Genomic DNA, 25,222 nt, shown 5'->3' with positions numbered 1-25,222 from the left:
GTGATTCGGTGAAAATCTCCGGTAATACTACTGTCTTCGTAGAACAATGGCTGTTGGTAGTATGAGCAGGCGACTTAAGGTTCTCGATGTGGTAACAGAGAAGTGTCACTGTCTGCGCGGAAGTTTTCTAATACTCTGCAGCTGCGGCGTCTCTACACAAACGTCGCCTTTAAAAGCCGGCAGCTTCTCCTTCAGTACGCGCAAGCCGTCGTTGTATGCTTTTAGTCTCTCTTGGATAAGCTTTAGCGCAAGAATATTTGCTGCGTTCGAATTCAAACGTTCTCTTTCCTGATGAAACAGCCGGGTCAGAAGAGCTCGCTGAATATCGCGCTTCTTTATGATGCGGCCCATGGCGCATCATTGAAGCCCTCTTCTCTCTGTCCGGTAGGGTTCGATGGCGGTATCTTTCTGGAGGGCCGTTGTCGTTCCTCTTGCAACCTCAGGGAAGGATCGATGGATGAGCTCATATTACCCTCCAGGGTTTCGGCACCAAAAATATAGAGGCAAGGCGGATACCAGGACGCCTCTACACTGCGTTTATTCCCGGCTGTCCCCACGACTGTCAACGTCCTAACATGGCGCTCAATCTGTCCCGCGCGCTTTCAGTGCCTGCAAGCCACTTCTTCCTTCTCGTCCTTCTGCTTGCTGATTCAAGCGCAAATCTGCAACACCGTCTGCGTAATGGTGATCTCGTTGCTGGTTTGTTGTCTGCATGCGCCTGTCGACTCATTCTCAAGGGAATACTCAGGCGACAAAATAAAAACGATACTGGCAGAGCTTTATCTCACTTTTATCTTAGAAAAGGATATAGCTTGGCGTACGCGCAATGGTACACGATTCACTTGTGCGTTTTCCAGCTGACAGACGACGCGAAAATCTACCACTCCGTCTGCTTTCCGCTCCTTCGCGACGCTCGCGCGCTCGCCTCGGTACATATACCTTGCTCGATCGAGCTCGGAGGCATTTTGTTTCGCAATATTGTCGAGAGGTGGCGTACCGATTTGTCCCTTTCTGCAAGGAGGATAAGAGGGGGTGGAAAGCGTGACCAAAGCCTTGTCGGCGAGGTAAGGGTGGCGGAGGAAGAGTACAGCGCGAAGCTGAGCGCTGGACGCGGGCTCGGCGTTCGCGTAGCAATACCGGCTTACGCCGAATGCATTGCAGCGCGCCAGAGTCGGCGCACCTGTCTAATCTTACTCCGCGCTCGCGGCTAAAGCATTTACATCAATAAAGCCAGTGTTACTCCGCCAGTCTTCCCTCGAAAATATATGCCTTTAAGAAAAGCGTCCCGTTTAAGGTGCACACGACTTCAAATAATTTAAGCAATGTTCTTCGTCTTATTGTAGCACCTACCATGGAGGCCGATGTCCTTGTTCGTATTAATTAACGGCCCCAATCACAATTCTTGGCAGTGAAGGCTGCCCAACTTTCTAATTATGTTTTTGTACTGCTTGCATAATGCTCAGAGTTGGAAAATGTGACCTTTTTCATCGATGTGGCGTTTTTTTTTTCAAATTTTATGGGACAACTAATGCTATGACGAGGAACAAAGAACAACAATTCGCTTCAAATGCAGACAGCAGTCTGAGCTTTGTATTTATTTTATTTCCGCAGTAGAGTGCGTTAGTCCAATAGATCTTCCGTATACAAGTGCGTTTCTGAGAGTGAAATTAGGCTTTCGCTTCAAGCTGAGGGTGCTCACTCATTCTTTGCAAAGAAGGCCTTGCTGTCCTTAAGGTCAGGCTTCATGGTATCTGCGCCGGGCTTCCAGTTGGCAGGGCACACTGTGCAGGACAATTAATTATATTATAATAGGCAGCACATATATGGAATCCAGGGTTTAAGGTGTATGCGAAGGTGTGCGTACCTTCTCCGTATTTGTCCGTGTGTTGGAAAGCCTGTACAAGGCGCAGTATTTCTTGGACAGAGCGGCCCACTGGAAGGTCATTCATGGTTATCTGGCGTAGTATTCCCTTGCCGTCGATGATGAAAAGGCCACTGGAACGCGCAAAGACGTTTGGCGCAAGCATGAGAACAAGTATGGCGAGAATAGAGGCAATGACGCGAACGATTTGGCGAGTAGACTTTTGTGGTGCAAATCTTCTGCCGCAAAAAAATTTTCACAAAGCCAAGACAGCTAACCGAAACGGGACCCCGTCGTCTTCCTTGAGGACGCCGTAAGCCCTGGCAATCTTGCTCGTCTTGTCAGCCAGGAGAGGAATCTTCATTGGGCCGAGGCCGCCTTCCTTGCGGGGAGTGTTGATCCTGGCCGGAGGCGGGAACGTGAATGGGGGGCGAAATGGAAACTACACAGGTGAATGAAAACAAATGAGGCAGTAAAATGATGGTAACAATATAACAGAAGAACAAAAAGTAGGAAAGTTCAAATACAACTAGATGGGTAGCGGCTCGTTGAAACTTTAAGCACATGCTGGCAGAAGGCTTATAGAGGCTTCTGACATATTTGCCAGTATAGGCGTCACAGGTCTCTGAAGCACGGAAGATGCGGTGGTGCTGCCATCACCGGCTGGTGCAAACACTGGAGCATAAAACTGCTGTAGCAATCAGCGTGAAGAACTGGGATGTTTTATTCACAAGTTTAAGAAGCGGTGCATTCCTAGACAAAAGTCGACTACACTTCAGTTACAGACCATTTACATGACAATGCACAGGGCTGCGCAAAAGTGGAGACACTACGCGATCCGCTGCGATTGTTAATTTTCTATATAAACATGCACGCCTGAAATCGTACTACGGCAAGCGAGCAAGCATATATCGTGGGGGCTATCCTATGCAAATCGTGAAAACGACCACTTCAGCGTCAGGAAACGCTGGCTTTGTCAAATCGGGTGGCCTTTTCCCTTTTACGTTGCACTGTACATTCAAAACAGCACAATATGCGCGTGGCGGAATTGGCCCTGCTCGGGTGTATAGGCCTTGCGCTCAGCGCATAGAGGATGACGTAAAAAACATTGGAGCGTATATGTGCATGCTAGTTGATAAGACATAAGGAGACAAACCGCAACAGACACGGGACTTTTCGGTCGTCCCTGCGTCCATTTCCTGTTGTAAACAGAATTTTGCAAAATCATTTATAATTTTACTGCATATATAGTCTTGAAAGCATGGCTTGGTTAACGGAAGGTGGACGTTCTTAATGAAAAGCATGAAAACACTGCACACCTTCTATCGAGGATAGATATAAGTATGACAGGGGTTCAATGCCAGCGGAGCACAGAGTGATGCTGAAGCGTGTGTACCCACGAATCGAGACAGACATAATGCCGACTGACTGAAAAAAGCGCGCACCGACACACAGATTAACGTCCCCATCGAGCGGTCACAAATGAACAAATTGGAGCTCGTCACTGGCCATGCTGGTGGACAGCGCCACGTGACTTGCGGTTGGTAGTTATGGACAGCGCACATCTTGCAATGACGGCAACTCTGCGCTGTCGGCCCGCTCAATGGGCGCCATGTACGCGTGTGCGCAGTGGCGACGACGTACAAGCAACAACATCGCCTAAAAGCCTGCTGCCTTTCTGTGCTGCAAGTTGGTGTCAATACGCTTTGAACATTATATTTGGCCTTCCTGTCGTCACTGCTGCCATGTTTTTAGTTTTTTTTTCACTCCCATATTGTACTTATAAGATATCTAAGGATCTTGCGAAGCTGAAAGATGAATTAAAAGCTGAGTATGCTAAATATAAAGATGCACAAAAACAGGAAATTTAAAGAGGCAGTGAAAGGACACTTGCGCAGCGAAATCCGTGAGCTGCGCACAGAACAACGCAGCATGAACGAAAGCCTTGATTTTGCGTACTCGAAAATCGAAGCGCTTGAGAACCAGTTGGAATCTGAGTGACTGAAAAACTCGGAGAAAGAAAAAGAGAATGACGTACTCGCATCCAAATGCCAGATACTAGAAAACACAACGACCGACTTGGAAAAAAGACTTGTTAATTTGGAGCCGTATTCATGTAACGCGAACCTTGAAATACAAGGCGTCGTCGAAATAGAAAGAGAAAACATAACTGACATATTGTCTTGGATTGGAACAGCACGTAATGAGCTGATCAATGAATCCGACATTGAGGTCTGTCACCGGGGTACCGTCGCGCAATTCTGAGAAGAAAAGCACCATTGCGCAGCTCAAAGCACGTGTGAAACGCACTGCAACACTGCAGAAAGCAAGGAAAGTAAGACTTAACAATTGTAGTTTAGGACTAGATGACACAGCTCCTACCTATGTAAATGAGCATCTTTGTGGCGCACAGAAGAAACTACTCGGCATGGCTGTGAAAACGAAGCATGAATGCGAATGGAAGTCGATTTGGACTAACAATGGTAAAATCTTTGCACGGGAAAGTGAGACCTCTGGGGTCATACACATTTCTGAAGAAGCTGACCTGCTAGCATTCAGGAATTGAACTAGACCATGGAAATGAAATACCATGACCTCGCTCTTCCCGACAGTCTTAGGATTAATTCTTAATCACGTTTTTTTTTGTGTTACACTTAAATACTTGTTTTGCTGAAAATAAAAAGGATAAAATGCCTCTTTTTTTTCGTAAGCAATTTCATTTCGGCTTTATTATCCTCATGCTGACTGAAACCTGGTATAATAACGACAGTGTATTGCTAGATCTTCCCGGGTGCCACAGCTTCTTCATTAATCGCACAAACAGATGAGGAGGATGTGTTGATATTTACATTGAAAATATTCAGATGTAACATGACTCCTGTATTTTGCACAATAACTGAAAACTATGAAATACTGACAATGAGACGCAACTCAGAAATAATTTCTGTAGTATACCGACTTCTGAATGGGAATATTGCACATTTTCTGCATTTCTTCGAAATATTTTTAGATTATGTTTCCATAAATAGATCACAGCTCATATGCGGAGGAGATTTCAGTATAGACATGTTAGAGGATAATTCTACTACGTAATATTTCACTGCTGTGCTGCAGTCAACCGGTTGTTTGAACTTAATAACATCGCAAAAGAACTGTGAGTTGAGCTAGTTGGTGCATCATTTTTTAAAAATACACAGCGCAACAAACATAGGACAAGCGAGTGGACGGGAACAGCGCTGTTCCCGTCTACTCGCTTGTCCTATGTTTGTTGCGCTGTGTATTTTTAAAAACTTAATAACATCGCCAACCCGGGTGACTTTCTTTACGGAATCCTGTCTTGATCTATTGATTACAAATATTCAATCCATTGTTTGCGATGCTGGAACAATCGCATATGACCTTACTGACCATTCTCCTGTCTTTACGTCATATTAAAGAGAACCTAAGTATCAAAATTGTTCATATCAGTCCTACCAAATTCAATGTCTCGGATGAGGCCCTTGGATTATTTAAACTAGATATTGGTACACACGACTGGTCCTTCTTATTCAATATAAAAGATGGCAATGAGGCACTTTTCCAAATTTATCCCAGTGTTTTCAAAATTATAGGCTAAGCATCTTCCCTTTAAGGACATCAACCAGTCTAAAGAATCAGAAAGCCATCGATCACACCTGAACGGAAAAGAATGATAACGCGCAAGAACAAGCTGTATCACGCCTTTTTAAAGAATAGATCTCCAGAATTTCTTATTTTGGTAAAAAAACAAGAAGTTGCTTGAATACTGAGCTTAGATGGGCTAAGATAGTTCATCACCAAAACCTATTCTCTGATATTAAAGTGAAAAGCTCAGACACTGTGTGGAAAATTCTGTGTGGAAAACTGCGGCCTAGCAACATATATGGCAAAAACTGTGCCACCAGGACAAATATTTCACAATAATCATGTACTATCACGCCATGGACTTGCTGACCACTTTAACAGTGTTCTTTTAACTAATCATGTATTTACAGTTCAACTACCAGAAATTCCCTCATCTTGCAGCCCTGTGGAAAGCTTTTTTCGTGAGCCCACCAATGACACTGAGGTATGCACAACCTTTATGAATTTAGGCAATAACAGAGCGTTAGACGTGGAAAATATTCAGATAAAATCAGTCAAGCGTGTCTTATTCATTATTGCGCTAGTTCTTGGATATATATTTAATATGGTAATTGAAACGGGTGTTTTTCCGGATCAAATGAAAGCGAGAGCGACTGTTGCGTTTAAAGGTGGCGATAAAGATGTTCTAACCAATTTTTTCAAAAGGGTTAGAAAAGGTTATTTTGTTTCCGCCTGTCAACTTTTTTAATGCAAAACAAGTTTTATCTGATGCTCATTTTTGCGTCCGAAAAGGCAAGTCGACAGAAACTGCTCTGTTATCACTTGAGGAATGTATACTGCGAAACATTGAATCAAGCATTCTTACTCGCGGACTCTTCATTGACCTAAAGAAAGCTTTTGATCCATTAGCCATAAAGTTTTAACTTATAGACGTTCTCAATATGGTGTTCGGGGAACGCCTCTGAACCTCATTAAGTCATATTTGAACAACCGGAAACAATCCGTCTATATTGGAATTCATCGCTCCTCTTTTCTGCCTATACAAAATGGTATCCCACAAGGAAGCATTCTGTGTCCGCTGTTTTTTAACGTCTACATAAATGACATTGTGCATATTTAACGATACTGCAAAATTTAATATATACGGAGATGATAGCATCATACTGATCTCTGGTCCTGATATGAGCAAATTAACCGAGAAGAACAATGCAATTCTTACTCGACTTCTAATTGTTTTCAAATTAACCCCTCGAAGACTAAGATAATAATTTTTCGTGCGAGAAATAAGCCAGCCCAACCAATACACATTCTGAAATGCTCAGGTCAAGAAATTCACATTCTAGATGATCACAAAATTCTTGGTGTTACTTTTTTAATACACCTCAGTTACCGGTGCGAACGTCAATAATGTCTGCAAAAAACTGTCTTCGATAGCAGGAATACTATCACGATGTCGATGGCTGCTTCCCATTAGGGTGAAAATTCAACTTTATCATGCTCTCTTTGCTTCTGTTTCCAATTATTAAAGCTTAGTTTGGGCGACTACTACAAAAACAAATATAACAAAAATACAGGTTTTACAGAAGAAAAGGATTCGCTATATTGCTAACCTCACGTATCCCTCTCCGACACAAATTGCCTTCCAGAATTATCAGACAGCCCGTTTTGAACATGCGTATGTTTTTCGAATTTTTCGCTTGTTGTGCCATTTATCTCCAGCTTTCAAAAATTTCTTAACAAGCAATGCGCATTTGAGGCCAGCATCAAATCCAATCTGCACCCGTAATGTCCAATATCTGGTTTATTTCATACTTTCGAAACAATTATAAAGTACAAAAACTAGAACACAACTTACCGTCCACTTCTTATAGATACAAATTCCTAGCTATTGTCAGCTTAAATGATCATAAAAGGCACTTTGATAACATGTAACTAGGTTTTTTATGTGTTTATTGTCCATTGTTACCTACAATCATATTGAGTATTCGTTTTTGTTTTCTTGCTCTGTTTTCACTTATAATCTTAAATATAATCTGCTTCCACTTTTGTTTGCGTATGCACATCTGTTAAATGATTTTTCTGTTGGCAATTTTGTCATGATGGTTAAATAATATTTTGCTATTAGTTTCATTCAGTGTATGTGCGTTTTTGTCGCTTACTGCCATTTAAATGTGTCTGGGCGCCGTCAAGCTATTTTTATCAGCGTTTAGCCATTTCATATCTCTAGGATGCACTTTTTTCCCGGAAAAAGAAAGTGAAATTGAAATTGAAATTGGCGGCAAGGTAGAGCTGAGGCTTCCTCGCGCAAAGAGATGGATTGTCCCAGCACGGGACGGAGAAGACACAGTTGGAGCTTGTGCATCTCCAGGAGCTGGGCAGCATGCAGACACCTAGGTGCTACACATGACATGTGTAGGTTTGCCTTCGTGTTCTATTCCGCTGCTGGCAGCGCCATTGTTTACGGCGCGCCAACAACGAAGCCAAAACGCATTTCACACCTAAATAAAGTGAGTTTTGATGGTAGTTTAAAATATGGAGATATATGTGGGTAGTAATATCAAGCATACCTCTTACAATGTCAGGGCGCTCGTGTTTCACATCGAATCGAGCAAGCTGTTTTAGTAATCTGTTCAGGTGCTGCATTCGCTACATCTGCTCGAAAATCAGTCGACCCAACTAAAACATCTCGAAAGCTGTGCACTGAATGTGGCTTCGAGATGGTAAAGTGAACCACACACAATAGCAGCTAGGTGACAAGCTCAAAATGACAGCTTGAGGGGCACGTTGGTGCTGCATAGTACCCAGAAATGTGGCGCAACAAACACAATCGCATTGTGTTTCTTCGTATGTGATTGTGTTTGTTGCGCCACATTTCTGGGTACCAGGTGACAAGCGCGAGCGATATATTCGACGATGGCCATTTACCACGTTTAGCCCATTTAGGGTATATGTAGAACATGCTAAGTGGCAAAACATAGCGCCGAGAATATAAGGCACATGACATCTTTGCTGCTCTGCTCTTATTCTGCCTGCGTGCAACTGCCTGTGTGTCCAGTCCCAGTGCAAGTGCGGGCCGATACGGAGGTGCAGGTATTAGCCTCAGCAGACATACCATGCAAAGTGGCAGAAATGGCTATCCGTGGAGCACCCGACCACTTCGCAGTTATTCTGGCGGAATTCTTCAGCACTCTCACTGAACGCAATAATCTCCGTCGGGCAGACGAAAGTGCTGAAAGAAGGATGCAGAAATGTACTCATTGCATTTAGGCTAAACATGTAATCGCATGGAAGGCATGAACTGGACCCTCCTCCCCTCGTCAGTGACAACAATTACACAATCACCATTGCTTCGATCCTCACTGTGCGCTGCTGTTCGTTGACGCTTGTGACCGAGTGTCTTGTGCTGTACTCTGCCGAGTTGATGTCAGCAGAACCACATTTTCCTCAATGTTTTGTTTCTTGTTTAATTACATGCCGTATCTTTTTCTTTTCTTTTTTTTTTACATTTGAACCTTTGTTGAAGTTACCCCCTCTCCATTGTAATGTTTATCTTTAGTGTACAAATAAAATAAAAATAAATAAAGGGTGGAAAGAAGACTAACCAAATACCCCACCCGAATGAGGACAAGTGTGCAATCGAATGAGTCTCGATTACTTACAAGTCGAGAGGGTAGAAGAAGAAGACCAAGTACTTGTCCCTATAGTCGGATAACCTTATCTCCTTGAATTGGCCGTCCACCACCGCAGTGCCACAGAAGTCCGGAGCCGGCTTCGTCAACTTGGGCAACGACATGTCTCTGGATCGTGACAGCGGAAAATGAATGGAGTTGTTCACATATTGCAGAGTCGGAATTTGAAAGATTACTACGGTATGTGGCTAGACAGGACGCGGTCTAGGTGCGTGCAGGCAATGCAGCTTTCTGGCGCAGCAATTTCATGCACCCACACAGCAACGAAAAAAAAAAATAAAAACTCAAAACGTAGCGACACAAAGGGAAGCTGCTTGTCAAGATAAAGGTGACGTGAGATAAGCAACTTGACAAGGCGCGATGTTCACGTATTGCCGACTGAAGGTGGTTATGGCGGTTTGTACACCGGCCACAGTTAACGAATAATGCCAAGGAAAATAAAGTTCGAAGGAGCTGAAGCAGCAAGTAAACGAGTGACCTGATAATACCGGGAATTAGCAGTGATGCTTAGAAAGGAACGTTGCTGAAGAATAACCTTAAAGAAAGGATCTTAAAGCCAGGAATTAGAAGCTGCTGGGTATTGATAGCACAATTGGTACGTGAATTTAGAATCTTCGACAGTATGGCTTCCAGTGACGCGCACTACTCTACTGCCGTGAATCAGGCATTAATCAGGAATTAAGAGGTAACTATGAAAGCGGTGGATTGAGGTAACTCGGACGGACCCGTTGCATTTTCTTACGGGTACATCGGACGGATTCAACCACTGTGTTCTGGTTATGTGTTTAAAGCTACATCACACGAACCTGGTACTTTTTTCCCCCAGGTGCGCCAGTTTCCCATGTTCGACGTATCCGAAGCATCAAGCGAGGCATTCGCTTAACTTCGATACCACGGATACAACGCAGTGTGTTTCAGTCCACAATTGGTCGTAAGAGTGCAAATTCAAATTGACACAAGGGCACACGTCTGAGTTGCGCTGTGGGTATTGGGCGCGAGGACATACCGTGGCGCCACTTCTCGGAAGCGCCCACATGACGAAATGGGATAACGCACGTTGAATGGCTGCTCTCGGATGCTTTCCCAGGCATTTCAGTTGCGCGTTAGCATTACGCTCATTTATTTATTTAATGTTCATCTCGGTCTGGGCCTGTATAAGTTAATTTTGAGGTATGAGACCCAGTCATTCGGCAAAAAAGCACTTCATTGAATCAGAGTTATCGAAGTTGGCGAACTTTACTGCTGCGACGACGCGCATCGGCTGCAGCATTTCTGCTGTTATAAAAAAACAAACAAACAAAACAAAAAAACTGAAGCTACCACGCAACCAGTGAGATGTAAGCAGTCAGTGCACAGGTAATGGGATTCCTGTTCAAGAGCAGATGACAGTCAGGAGCCTGACAGATGTCAGGCTTTCAGATGTCAGAAGACAGGAGTGTCGGCGGAAGCGGCACCATTCGCCTGCTCACTTGAACGTAATAGAGCAAGCAAGTTTGACTGCGGTGATAACATGGATTAATTTTTTAGCAAGTGTGAAGCCGTGTGTTCCAGCAAGCGAAGTGCTGCGCACTGACTACCGTCATCGGCACTCTTGGTTACTGCGGATATTTCTTTTTCCGCGCACAGTAGTTTTTTTTTTTTTGGGGGGGGGGGGGGGCATATCTTGATCAGCACATCAAAACATGCATGCAATGCTCATCTTCCGTTTATTCAAGGACTCTGTCATTTGAAATTACTACCGTAATGAAGACGTTGCCTGAGACAACTTACCATGCACACCGCTGCCCGAGGAGGCAGCGTAGTTGTACTTGCGAGCGGGCTAGTTTGCTGTACGACTCCGACGACCTCCGGCGCATCATCTGTGTTGTCTTGGTTTAATTCTCTTGTATGTGTATTGTTTTTGTGTATAACCATGCAGCGCCGGAGGTCGTCGGAAAATCTTCTAGTTCACTTCAGTGAAACTTCTGTCTCAACGCGTTCATTTAGAATAATTTGAGACCTGGCCTTCGCACGATCCCTCCCTTTTTTTAGAAGGGTACTTCTCCATGCAGAAGCCAACATCTTTTCCATCCTTACAGCAATAGTATCATTAGAATTCACGAGTGATATAAGCACAAATTCAAACGCGCACACCATTTCTTCTGCCGCTCACCGAACTTTTAGCTCCAACTCTATGGACAAAATCTCGCTCGCTCAAATGTCTGCAGCGTACATCATGAGAAAGATCACTCGCTGATTTGGACATTCAAATTTTACCTAAGGAAGGAGAATTCGGTGAGCTTATGTTTCGGGTAGCACTGCAATGGGAGTTTGCGTCGGGTTCTCTTGCGTAGGTCCGAGTACAGAGCAGTAAAGACCGTATCAACAGCTTAAATAAACTTCAGCAGCCTCGATGCAAGATCAAAAGGTTCAAGACTGGCACTCTATATCAACCCAAACTACAGAAATAAACACGACTATTAGCCTCTAAAACGCACAAATTCAATCAAGCGTCTGCTTCAGCAGCAGAAAGAGGAGTCACGTGATCCCACTTACTCCCCTAGGTCGACACTAGCGCCGTTCGCTCCAGTGGTGGCGCTTGCGCCCAATATCTTTAGTCACTGTTTTCTCGTGTCTATACACACTGCGCAAAACGGGACGATTAGTGAGCTTACTTCGAGTGTGCCAGCAATCAGTTCAGTTCAGTCGTTCAGTCGTGTCCGACTCTTCGTGACCCTATGGACCATGTCACGCCACGCTTTCCGGTCTCTCACCATCTTCCTAACACCACATAACTTCATCTGCAGGCCTCGAGGATGCCATCTAACTATCGCGTTCGCTGCCTACCCCTTCTCCGGCGACCCTCAACCTTTCCCAACATCAAATCTTTCTCCAGCGACTCCTCTCTTCTCATCAGATGACCAAAGTAGCTGAGCTTTAACTTTAAAATTTGTCCCTCCAATGAGCAGTCAGGGTTTATGGTCGACAATATCGACTGATTTGATCTTCTGGCAGTCCAAGGAACTCTCAAGAGTCTTCGCCAGCACCACAATTCAAACGCGTCAATTCTTCGGCGGTCAGCCTTTTTCACAGTCCAACACTCGCATCCATACATAACAACTGGAAAGACCATAGCACGAGTTATACGGATCCAGCAATATTCGTCCCAATATGTCGTCCTGGTATACTTACGTGCGTGAAAAAACAGCATGTCTTTCGGTTGTATACTGCTTGGCACGAGTAGCCGAGCAACAGCGCTCAAATGTGTTTTATTGTGTATCGAAGTCCGGCGCCGCATACATTTCGCTCATATGCGCGACAATAGCTAAGCGGGGACATTGGATCGGCTAAAGCTAGCCTCAAACCTACGGGGGTTTAGATTCTATGTACGTTCCCCTAAATACCCAGAGAAGATCGCTGTTCGTACGGAAGCGGATCATTCATGCTTCCGGCTTTCCGGTTGTACACTCATGCACTGCGGTGCAATGAGTCTTCGCTTCTACAGGCTCGCCGGCCTGCTTGTCATCGCCGCGGTACTAGCGTAGTCCTCTGGGATATTCGGCATGCCTTTTGCCGTGGTTGTGAGATAGGATTTAAAAGAAGGATTGGATAAGAAACTTCCTATTCTGTCTGTCTGCATGTAAATAAGTTTCAATTTTGTTAAAAAATTGTGCTCAGACATGTCCAGACTGCACTCTCTAACCTGGGCTGTGTCAAGCTAAATCTACCGTGCAAGGCTACAAATGCTTTCCCGCTAAAACTATGCGTCGCAGGCAATATAGCACTTTCTGGACGTATTGAGAATGGTAATTTATGGTGGGGATATTTTGGACCTACACACAGAATATCAAACTCTGAAACGGACGCCGTGTTACTCAGACCACCAGTGGTTCAATAACGTAAACGTGGAAACGTGAAGGAGAGAACACTGGCCATTTTCCGCCTCGCACGTTTCCAAATGCTTCCGCAGCGACTGAGATCCGATGTGAAGTTCACAGTATTATGACATCCAACCATCAAAGGCACTTTAACACAAGGAGGGCATTGCGCGAGGGCTTCCCCATCACACTTAGGACCCCGCTTTACTAGCGGCACTGCAGCGGTAGCTACCACAGTCGAGCATATAGAACGGAGAGGGGGTAGTCCCAACTTTACTTTCTACAGAATCAACGATCAAAGGCGGCACAGAGATGTTAAAATTACAGATTGGAGTGCACTTCGTATTATCTGAGAGGCATATCCAGTGCCTGAGAAACGCGCTCAATAGGTAGAGCAGAATGGCAGCCCTGATAATTGCCAAAACAAATATCAGTTATTGGTTGGTTTTGTGGTGTTTAACGTCCCAAAGCGACTCAGGCTATGAGAGACGCCGTAGTGGAGGTCTCCGGAAATTTCGACCACCTGGGGTTCTTTAACGTGCGCTGACATCGCACTGTACACGGGCGCCTCGCTTTTTCGCCTCCATCGAAAAGTAGCTGCCGATGCCGGGATTCGATCCCGCATCCTTGCGAACAGTAGTCGAGCGCCGTAAGCGCTGCGCCACCCCGGCGGGGTAAATATAAGTTATTGTTTATCATTCCTTAACGGAACAGCATCCGGGTTGGAAGCTGTATCTTTGGGTATGCACCTTCGCCAAATACCTGTTGCAGATTGAGGCAGTCAGTGAGCGATCATGTTTACATAAAAATGGGAGAGGGGGGCACTGAGGAAGAAAACATGACTGCCGGGAAACGCTATTACATCTCGAGCTTTATGGTGTATGGCCCCACTTTTATAACCCACTTGTAACAATATTTCATTCAGCACCGTTATATCCGTTATATTGGCACGCCAGATTCCGGTGCAGACATATATACATCTGTACACATGATAACAAAGCTGAAGTCTCGGCTACTGCCAAAATACAACCTCGATACCTTACATTACCCCCTCCCCCCCTCTCTCTCTCTCTCTCAGGTCCTCCTCGCAGCGCCTACCGATGTTGTTTACTTAACGCGCAAAAATGAAGGCACACTGTAGCAATACATTTAGAGCTAGAGCCACGGAACAGGGCATTAGGCACGTTATACTCAACCACCAATTCCTTCAGAAATTTTTATTGACACTTTCCATCATGGCTAAGTGGACTTAGAAGGAAACAGGGCAAACGCAGTGAAAAGAGATGATGGCAGGATATTTAGGGGGAATCTCCCAAGATGGAGTAGAGACGACCCTCCAATGGCCGACATTTAAGCAACAAACTCGCTTTTAAAGTACAATGTAAATAAAAATGCCAGTGGAAGAGTTGCTCTTAAGCGCAAGCTCGGTTCGGTTTGGTTTGTGCAGTTTAACGTCCCAAAGCAACTCAGGCTATGAGAGACGCCGTGGGGTTCCTTTAACATGTACTGACATCGCACAAAACACAGGCGCCTTGCTTTTCGCCTCCGTCAAAAAACAGCCGCCCAGGCCGGGATTCGATCCCGCGAATTTGGGAATAGTATTCGAGCGCCTTAACCACTGCGCTACCCAGGCGGGGCCCTAAGCGCAAGTGATGTGTGTAAACATTTATCACAGCTGCGCCTAGCACAAACAGGCTTATGAGGCGTAATTAGGCCAATGTCGTGCTCAGACGTGTTCAGACGACTATTGCTAACCTGTACTTTGTTATAGGCTTAATTAGAGTAATTAGAACGATTAGCCTCGTCCTCACCCTAGATCTCAACTTTGCCCTTGGTCTTATTTATTGTAGCCATGGTCACTCATAGCCGACCAACCCCGTTCCCACTTCCAGTCATTGATTAGTTAACTCTCGCCCTACCATCTGATCTGCTGACCATCCTGCTGGTTAGCTCAATTGTTAGAGCGACTGCTCCGGAAAGGCGGTTGTCCCGTTTTTCTTTAACAACGAAGTTTCTGAGAAGGCTGTATAGATTTCATTCTAAACCGGATGGCTGCTCTTGGGTGGATATCAATGAGGAATTACTCCCTTATTACAATGCGAGGAACGAACATAGGCGCTGACTTACAACTGAATTTTATTCGCAAAAAGCGCACATTGAGTAGTCTTGAAGCAAATTGTCGGCTTAGTTAACGTCAGAGGACGTGTAAAAAGCTGATAAAAGAAATAAAAGTAAAAATCTTAAAGGCTACAAATGTTTCAACAATGACTGTGGGAAGAGTAATATGTGAAAATGAAAACCTTTTTGTTTTCACATATTTCCCTTCCTATCACGTTATGAGTGTCCGTGACCTTCGACATTCGATAAAGTGATGCTATCGGCGTAGCGGACATGGTGCAGATAAGGAATTCTAGAGCCCAGCCATCGCCACCTTGAACAGCGTGGGCGACAACGCCAAGCCCCGTGCAGGGCCTCGATCTGTTAGATGTATCGGTTCAGGGCGCACGTCTCCAATGTAAAGGGTACGTAGCAGTTCGATCCGCCTTTATCTGTATGAAGCGACAGCTTTATTGACCCCGCGGCTCTCTTTGTGCATTCTCATGCATGTGCAGGCACTGTGCTACTCGCTTGATCACTGATCAATTAATGTTTGCCTTCATTAACCGTAACATTCTCATTAGCATTGAGTTGTAAGCTGCAAATGTAGATCAAATATCATTCGACATAGATATAAAGTTCTCCTTTATTGAAGCATGCGCGGCCTTGGGGCAGCATGTCTGACTCGGTATCGAAGACTCCTTCCAGGATGGCTGGATTCCGATCTCGCCCTTCCTTCTCGAAGGCCAGCCTCAGTTTGCAGCGCCCGCCTACCCTCCCATGTAACGTGCATGGTCTCTTTGCTTCACACACTCCGACTATGACGGCTACGTCCACTTCTATCGGCCAGAGGCATGCCCTTCCTTTTTCTCAAGCAGAGGCCGGATTTTCAGGAGAAGGAGGCTTTTGAAGCCATTGCTTCGACAGTGCACTCCGAAGCACTGTAACGGGGCTCATTGAGAATCTCTAGCATTAGCAGCCTCGCAGGTGACCAGACATCTGGGACCTTCCTGGCAATCCAGACTGCATCAACGATCACCGTTGCAAATCTGAGAAGCAAACGAAGTGGGAGGTGTTATTGCGAGTGCATTTTAGCCTAGCACGAAGAATTTGGCCAATTTTTGGATTTCGTTCGCCTAACAGGGTGTTGTTATGACAAAGACCGAGCCTAGCTCTGAAGTACTTCGTAAACCTACGGCTTGCTATGAGCGGCCATATCTACCATAAGTACCGCTACCAAGGTCAAGGACGAAGCCAATTAGTCCTAAATAACAGTAAACAGTCCTTTGTAGAGCGAACGTTAGGAAATGAAGTCTTAACGAATTAGAACACCAATAGGTGTAATTAAGCCTTCTTGAATGCAGCTAAGTGTCTAGGTTTAGTTAATCATAATAAGCTTAGGTGCAGTTAGTGATAAGGGTTACTGGAGAATACTCCAGCAATCTGCGATTTCCTGATGACATTGCATTGCTAAGTAACTAATTAAACGATTTCAATGACGATAAATGACCTGGACTGTAAAAGCAGAAAGGAACACCCAAGTACCGATATGGAGAAGGCGGAGATAATGTTCAACAGCTTCGGAAGGGAACAGCTGTTTATAGTTTTGTTACGCCGTTTATTTACACGTCGGATGTTAGATGCGCTAGATGTTACCACACCCTTAGCGGACAGACCCAGCTTCCTCTTCCTCTTCTGCTCCTCCCGCCACACCTTACCTTCCCCCAATACCGGACTGCGGGAAGTGCGTGACACTATGTAAAAAAAATGTAGCGAAGCACTGGAAGTAGTAGGCGATAGGCCTACTAAGGACAGACAGTAACCGCAGATCCGTACCACGAAATGGAAATGACTAGAAACATATGATTAGGATGGAGCTCATTTGGGCAATACTCGCGGATCAATAATATCAGCTTACCGGTATCGCTCAAGAGGAAAGTATACAACAGTTGCATCTTACGAGTACTCACTTATAGGGTTGAAACGAAAAGGCTTCTGCTTAAGTTGAGTTATCGGATTAATTATGACGAAGCCATTTACGCAATTATCGGACACACCACTGAGTATCTTAATACTTTCTTTCCCCATACAGCCAAGGACTGGAATCACCTTACCACGCTAATGCGGCTCACTTCAAGGCACTCTTGAAAACATTATCGAGATGCTGTAACGACCCAGCCCTCATTTAATACCCCCAAGGGCATTTGTGATATCAATAATGTTAAATAAATAAATAAATAAAAATTAAGGTATCGCTCAAGAGGAAAGTATACAACAGTTGCTTGTTACTTGTACTCACCTATGGGGCTGAAACGTGGAGGCTAACCATGAGGGTTCTACTTAAGTTGAGAACAACCCGGAGGGCTATGGAACGAAAAATGGTAGGGGTAACATTAAGAGTAGGAAGCGTGCAGATTGGGTCAGAGAAATAACTCAAGTTACCGACATTCTAGTGGAAATTAAGAAGAAATTGGCATGGGCAGGACATGTAGTGCGAAGAGAGGATAACTTATGGTCGCTTAGAGTAACAAACTGGATTCCAAGGGAAGGAAAACATAGCAGGGGGCGGCTGAAAGTTAGGTGGGCGGATGAGGTTAAGAAGTTCGCAATGGTCAAGTGAATGCAGCTAGCACAGAACCGGGTTAATTGGAGAAATATGGGAGAGGCCTTCGCCCTGCTGTGGGTATAATCAGGCTGATGATGATGATGATGATGATGATGATGAAAAATTAGTGTGGGGGGGGGGTTAGCTTTAGTTAAACCCGGTAGGTTGCGTAAGCAAAGTCGACGTCGCTTCTCTTTCTGTTCTTTCTTGTTCTTCTGCGGCGCAGCGTGTCTTGACGGCTAAGAGGGGCCCCATCTACGGTCGCTCTAATGGTCAAACGTGGCTACCAGCCGGGTTTAAGCGACCGGCTGAAACCTATGCAATAATAAATAAATAAATAAATAAATAAATGCCCGTGTTCGTAGCCTGTGCCCCATAGGCATCCTACAATGAAGTTTGCTGAGACATGTGGTGCCACCTAGTGGATGGCGGGAGCTAACAATGAGGCGGCCCAGAAGCAGACGCCGTGTATGTTTCAGCCGCTGTGTTCCTTTTGCGTTAGCGCTTTTTTATATCCCATTGAGTTTGATTCACTCATTTAGTGGATTTAGTGGCCTCCTAGGACTACTAGAAATGCGAACAAGAATAAAATAAGCGCAGGGGCGGCGAGAAAGACTACCACAATCGCGGAGGGGATCCAAGCGTACCGCTCGCTGGGGAGAACCCGGGAAAAATGAGGAGAGAAGAGGATAGTGGCTGTGAGAGTAACGTAACTGAAATTCGTTTTCCTATGGGGTCTATGGCGTACAGACGCCAAAGGATTATAATAAGACGATTGCCTGTTGAGCGGAGGAAGCGGTATAAACTTCTGACTCGGGGCGCCGCACGCTGGTTGGAGCCCTCACGTTAGTACGCGCTCCGCGCTGTAGTGTTTGGGGATTACTGGTATATGCTGCGTAGTATTGAGTGGTATTGTCCTTTTTTTTTTAAGGACTTAACGTCCAGAAAAGCAGCCGAGTAGTGCAGCCGCAGCAATGAATTGCAGCCGCATTTCACCGGAGGCGAAATAAAAAAAAAATTATGCTCGTGGGCTCTCTGAACCGGACTTCGGAATCTTAAAGGCAAATACGCTCAGAACTTCTAATTAGAGATTTGGATAAGCATAATTATCTGCAAATTAGTTCTTAAGGCGCCGAAAACGTCGGACTGGCGGTGTGTGGAGGCACGTGATGCGGTGTACGCGGATAAGGAACTTAGTTTTAACTGCTTAAGCTGTTTAAGTGTTTTTTGTCCCAGACGATAGACCGTTCCATCCTTAGTAGCAACAGACAAAAATCACAACTCTCTCCTCCCTTATGGAAGCTTTGCAGTTAAGTGCCAGCATTGCTCGTCGGCTTTCCCCACGCTTGAGATACGGAGGTACAAAATGCATGCCCGTTTTCGTTGATGACGCACTCTACAGCAGCCCAGTGCTTGCAATCGCCACGATATCTAAAGCGGGAACCGCACCTGCTTTCCTGTAACCTCCGCGGCCCTGTCGAAAGCTTCGCACCACGAACAAAAGTGTCCGTGATGGTATTAAACTGTAAAGCGAAACCACAAAGAAATTATTATGCTGCTGGAATCATCAAACAGCAAAAAAAAAAAAAAAGGAACAGGCGATCAATCTCTTCGCAGATTCATTCTTCCCTTTCAATGTTTGGGTGTCAGGTGTGGACGTAGTAGCTAAATGGAAAGCTCGGTTTTCATTAGCCAATGTTTTCCATTCACTTAATAATTTCTTAATTCTTTATCACATATTCCACTGATTTCCTGAAGCAATACATATCGTTACAAAAAAAAAAAAGCTCCGTTTACCCACACGAAAAGCAACGTCGTGCGCGCGCTTATTCCGTCGCGAGCGGCGCGCACTTCGCGGTGATGTTGACATCGTTCACGATCTGAACATAACCATTCTCGAACAGGCGGTGTCCTTTCGCTAGTATTAGCGTTCGGAGGTAATTCTCAAGACATTAAATTGCCTTAAAACCACAGAAAGTGAGAGCTGACATGCATCCTGCCGTACAATGCGAATGGAACCCGACAGCGCCGGCCACCTCAAATTACTCGGCGCCGCCGTTGGCGGCGCTGAACGCAGCGCTGAACACAGGGCGGATTTTGCCCTTGGAAACAACGAGGACGAACATTCCAGTGCGGGCAACTTGGCTGGGACCACCACTGGCATGGAAGGCATAAGAAAAGTAGGTCAGACGGATCCGAACCGACAGAGCTATTTAGAAGCAGCTACTAAGAACCCGGAAAAAAAGAAAGAAGTAAGGAAGAATGAAAATCCTAGAGATAAGGACACAGATAACCGGAAGCAGGAGCCAACAGTTGGGAGAGGGTGAGAGAAGGCCCAGGTGCTTATCGCCGGAGATTCTAACATGAGCAGGTGCAAGCGAGATATCTTGGAACGTGTAAAGGGTGATAAGAGAATATTAGTTGGAGCCTTCCCAGGGAACACAATGGGGGCTGTGCTGAAAGAGAGTAAAAATAGGCTGTCGAGAAATTCCGCAGAGCGCAGTATGGTGAGAGTAACCGCGGGGCTAAACGATGTCCTAAATGGTGAGGCTGCAGGAGTGGTAGAAAGTTTAGCTAAGGGAATTGACGAGATCAGAGAAATAACACAGCAAGCGCGGGTAGTTGTATGCACAGTACCGGAGGTGCTAGGATTGAACGAAAAGCTATAAAAGGACGTGGTGACTGTTCATCAGGAAATAAGAAAGTTAAGCCTGGAGAAGCGTTTCGAAGTGGTTGAGGTAAACAGGGAGGTACATAAAGCAGGTTTTGGTAGGGCTTTTCAGCGAGATGGCATTCATTTTAACAGAAGGGTGGGAGCAGAGATCGGCTGGCGCCTGGCAGGCAGGGCTGTAGCTTTTTTAGGGGGTCCGCGAGGACTCCGTGCACAGAGGTAGTTAGAAGTGAAGCAGAAGAAAGTGTAATAATGGAGGCTGAGCCCCCCAAAATGGCAATGAGTAGGTCGAGAAAGAGAAGTACAAAAAAGAAATTTAACACTAGGATCAGCTACATAAACATGCAAGGAGGTAGAAAAAGACCGAAATGGCTAGAGATAGAACAGCAGTTGAAGGATGACAAAATAGGTGTGTACGCTCTTGGCGAGACTCATCTCAGGAATCTAGAAGATCCGCCGTTTATAGAAGGCTACGTCTGGGAAGGGTGCAACAGAACGAGAACGGAAAAAAGGGTGGAGTGGTAGGTATGTTGATACACCAGGGAACAAATTGGCAAAGAATAAATCATGTTGTAAAGAACATATCTGGGTTTCAGGAACAATTGCCGGCATAAAGACATGGCTAGGGGTAGTTTATTTAGGAACAGGACATCAATGCAGGCAAGAAAACAGGGATCTTGTTGAATGTCTCAGTGACCAGTTTGGAAACGGGGCCAATATTATTCTACTGGGGGACATGAACGGCCACATCGACGATCTGGATGGATACACGGATTGCAACGGCAAGCTAATGCTACATTTCTGTGAGCGACGCGATCTAGTTATAGTAAATAGAGAAACAAAATGTGAAGGCCAAATCACGTGGGAATTCTGCAACAGGCAGACGACCATTGACTATTATCTAATGTTACAAGAAGTTTATAGCAAGGTCACAAAAATGGAAATAGACGAAGAAGGGGAGTGTAGTCTGGGAAGTGATCATAAACGTATTAGTCTGCAGATGGGGCCCTTGATGAAAAGAGAAATGGAACTTAGACAAAACGTAAACACAAAATTAAACGACGATCAAATAGCGCAGATAGCAGCAGACATAGAGGAAGCAATAGAAAAAAGCCCCATGGAAGATGGTAATTATGAACAGCTAGAACTACTCATAAGGAGGAAAATTCAAGGGGTTAAAGTAGCAAACCGCTGGAATGGAAAGAGGAAGCCACGGAGCTGGTGGAATAAGGAAATCAGGGAAGCTATTGAACAACGACGGGCTGCTTCAAGGGAACACCGAATGGCAAAGAAGGCACAAGTATCTCACCAGGAAATCGACCAAAAATGGGAATCATATCGACAAAAGAAACTTCAAGTGCAGGCCCTCGTCCAAAGTAAAATAAGACAGTCCACCGATCGCTGGATGGCTGATATACACGATGCCTCTAGAGGCGGAGCAAGAAAATTCTGGAACCATATAAGCTGGCTAGGGAAGAAGAATCAAAGAAAGCAGGATCGGATTCAAGATAACGCGGTAAATTGTTTAAAGGGAGATAACGCAGTGAACTACATTACATCAGTTATAGCCGAGTCATTTAAGAGTGACGATAGGGTAATCTCCGCAAATCAGGAAGCCACACAAGGTAGCAAAATACAAAGCAGCTTAGAACTGACCAATCTAAACTGGAAAAAGGCCGAAAAAAATATTCCTAAAAACACATCTACAGGAATAGATGGAATTCCGATCAAGCTGATTAATGAACTCGGTCCAATAAGTAAGGAAACGTTGTTAAAAGCTCTGGAAACAGTCATAACGAATAAGCTAATTCCGGACAGCTGGCGGCAGAGTAAAATGAATTTGATCTATAAAGGGAAAGGAGACAGGATGCACATAAAATCCTACAGGCCGATTACCATAACATCTGTTATGTACCGGTTAGCCATGCAGGCGGTGAAATTAAAGGTGCAAGCATGGGTAGAAAGTAACAAGATACTCGGAGAACTTCAGAACGGCTTTAGAAATGGTAGGCGCTTAGATGATAGCCTGTTCGTGCTTACCCAATGCATCGAAATATCTAGAGTGGAAAATAGACCTTTGTATTTGGCCTTCCTGGACATAAACGGGGCGTATGACAACGTAAGCAGGGAACGCCTGTGGAACATATTAAAAGAAGAAGGTATCGGTTATGAGATAATAGAGTTCCTACAGGAAATAAACCGGGATAACGAAGTAGAAATTACGTGGGAAGGAATAAGAAGTACGGAGGGTGTCAAAGTATGCAAAGAATTAAGACAAGGCTGTCCTCTATCACCGGTGCTGTTCAGGCTTTATATGGTAAACCTGGAACGGAGGATACAAGACAGTAACGTAGGTTTTAACCTGTCATATAGAGTAGGTGGAAATGCGGTAGAGCAGCGCCTCCCCGGTTTGATGTATGCAGACGATATTGTGCTGCTAGCTGAGAGCCTGGAAGAATTGGAAACTCTAGTTAAATATTGCGGAGACGAAGGGGACACTCTAGGCTTCAGTTTCAGCGCAGTTATGTCGGGTCTGATGATTTTGAACGGCTCAACTGATCAGGATCTTAAAATACAAGGCATTGAAATACCTAGAGTAGCAGAATATAAATTTCTGGGGGTATGGGTAAACGAAGGATTGGCATACATTGGAAAGCATGAGCAATCACTTAAGGCCAAAGGGCGAAGGAATGCCGGGATAATGAAGCATAAGGCATTGTGGGGATACAATAGGTATGAGGTTTTGAGGAGTATTTGGAAAGGAATTATAGTGCCCGGACTTACTTTCGGAAATGCGGTTTTGTGCCTAAAATTAGAGGTACAGTCGACATTAGAAACAAATCAGAGATCCGTTGGACGATTAACACTAGGTGCCCACGGCAAAACTACAAACGAGGCGGTACAGGGAGATATGGGCTGGACATCTTTCGAAGTACGGGAAGCTGAGAGTCAAATATTATATGAGGAACGCCTGAGGAAATTGGACAGTAACAGATGGGCAGCTAGAGTATTTAAATACCTGTACCTAAAAAGCGTTGACTCACAATGGAGGAAAAGAACTAGGAAACTAACTAGTAAGTATGGTAGTAACAAGGACGGAGAAACAAAGAGCATTAAGCAACAGGTGAAAAACACAGAAGGTAAAAATGGGATAACTTCGATGGAAAAGAAACAGAGCGTGGAATTATACCGAAAGTGGAAAATGCATATCAGGAAGGAAGATTTCTTTGATAACTCAAGAGGGAGTGCCCTACTTTTTGAAGCTAGATCAGGGTGCCTTAGAACACGCTACTACAAAAAGAAATTTAACAATGGAGATGACGCATGTGCTGTATGTGGAAACTCCAGTGAAACAATTGACCATATTATACTCGAATGTAATGGTATCTATCCGGAAGTTGGTGCAGGCGCAATCACTGTTCCTGAAGCTCTGGGCTTTAGAGATAACAGTGGCCGGGTGAATAAACCGGCGGTGGAAACTAGCAAAAAACTACTGGAAGATTGGTGGCTTAAAAACAGAGAAGTGACATAATGTTAGTAATGTAGGAACAAAATTTAATAAATAGAATGGTGGTTTAGTTAACCATTCTAAATCAATAATTAAGATATAGGGAGAAAAAGGAGCATGATAGCTACTGCTACCACGCCGTTTCAAAGGGGACGCTCCTATATTCCATCCATCCATCCATTTAGCCCATGTTTTTCTCGTTTGTATATACACTGCGCAAAACGGGACAATTAGTGAGCTTACTTCGAGTCGGCCAGCAATATTCGTCCCAATATGTCGTCCTGCTACTTACGTGCGTGAAAAAACAGCAGGTCTTTCGGTTGTATACTGCTTTGGCACGAGTAGCCGAGCGACAGCGCTCGAACGTGTTTTATCGTGTATCGAAGTCCGGCGCCACATATCTTTCGCTCATATGCGCGACAATAGCTAAGCGGAGACATTGGATCGGCTAAAGCTAGCCTCAAACCTACGGGGGTTTAAATTCTATGTACGTTCCCCTAAATACCCAGAGAAGATCGCTGTTCGTACGGAAGCGGATCATTCATGCTTCCGGCTTTCCGGTTGTACACTCATGCACTGCGGTGCAATGAGTCTTCGCTTCTACAGGCTCGCCGGCCTGCTTGTCATCGCCGCGGTACTAGCGTAGTCCTCTGGGATATTCGGCATGCCTTTTGCCGTAGTTGTGAGATAGGATTTAAAAGAAGGATTGGATAAGAAACTTCCTATTCTGTCTGTCTGCATGTAAATAAGTTTCAATTTTGTTAAAAAATTGTGCTCAGACATGTCCAGACTGCACTCTCTAACCTGGGCTGTGTCAAGCTAAATCTACCGTGCAAGGCTACAAATGCTTTCCCGCTAAAACTATGCGTCGCAGGCAATATAGCACTTTCTGGACGTATTGAGAATGGTAATTTATGGTGGGGATATTTTGGACCTACACACAGAATATCAAACTCTGAAACGGACGCCGTGTTACTCAGACCACCAGTGGTTCAATAACGTAAACGTGGAAACGTGAAGGAGAGAACACTGGCCATTTTCCGCCTCGCACGTTTCCAAATGCTTCCGCAGCGACTGAGATCCGATGTGAAGTTCACAGTATTATGACATCCAACCATCAAAGGCACTTTAACACAAGGAGGGCATTGCGCGAGGGCTTCCCCATCACACTTAGGACCCCGCTTTACTAGCGGCACTGCAGCGGTAGCTACCACAGTCGAGCATATAGAACGGAGAGGGGGTAGCCCCAACTTTACTTTCTACAGAATCAACGATCAAAGGCGGCACAGAGATGTTAAAATTACAGATTGGAGTGCACTTCGTATTATCTG

The 25,222-nt window shown here is 44.9% G+C and overlaps 1 protein-coding gene across 1 annotated transcript; it reads right to left on the bottom strand.

Annotated features, from left to right (window-relative positions):
• Positions 1-1,566: 1,566 nt before the first annotated feature.
• Positions 1,567-9,292, bottom strand: LOC146177796 (peroxiredoxin 2-like). Its single transcript, XM_084581679.1, has 5 exons — positions 9,124-9,292; positions 8,577-8,693; positions 2,140-2,262; positions 1,865-1,995; positions 1,567-1,781 (listed from the first exon to the last, which is right to left on the bottom strand). Exons 1-5 carry the CDS (start codon positions 9,255-9,257, stop codon positions 1,696-1,698), a joined length of 591 nt encoding a protein of 196 aa, XP_084437805.1. The 5' UTR covers positions 9,258-9,292; the 3' UTR covers positions 1,567-1,695.
• Positions 9,293-25,222: the final 15,930 nt, after the last annotated feature.

The sequence above is a fragment of the Amblyomma maculatum genome, chromosome 10 (assembly GCF_055883805.1).
Source record: "Amblyomma maculatum isolate TAMU_Amacu chromosome 10, ASM5588380v1, whole genome shotgun sequence".
NCBI classification, from domain to species: Eukaryota; Metazoa; Arthropoda; class Arachnida; order Ixodida; family Ixodidae; genus Amblyomma; species Amblyomma maculatum.
The sequence above is the reverse complement of the archived record's forward strand: the minus strand, read 5'-3'. Positions and strand labels throughout refer to the sequence as shown.

Coding starts and splice junctions, on each gene's coding strand:
- LOC146177796 (XM_084581679.1), bottom strand. CDS start 9,257: ATGTCGTTGCCCAAGTTGACGAAGCCGGCTCCGGACTTCTGTGGCACT. Junction 1,996..2,139: donor GACGACGGGGTCCCGTTTCG/GTTAGCTGTCTT, acceptor TGCGCGTTCCAG/TGGCCTTTTCATCATCGACG. Junction 1,782..1,864: donor CACGGACAAATACGGAGAAG/GTACGCACACCT, acceptor TGTCCTGCACAG/TGTGCCCTGCCAACTGGAAG.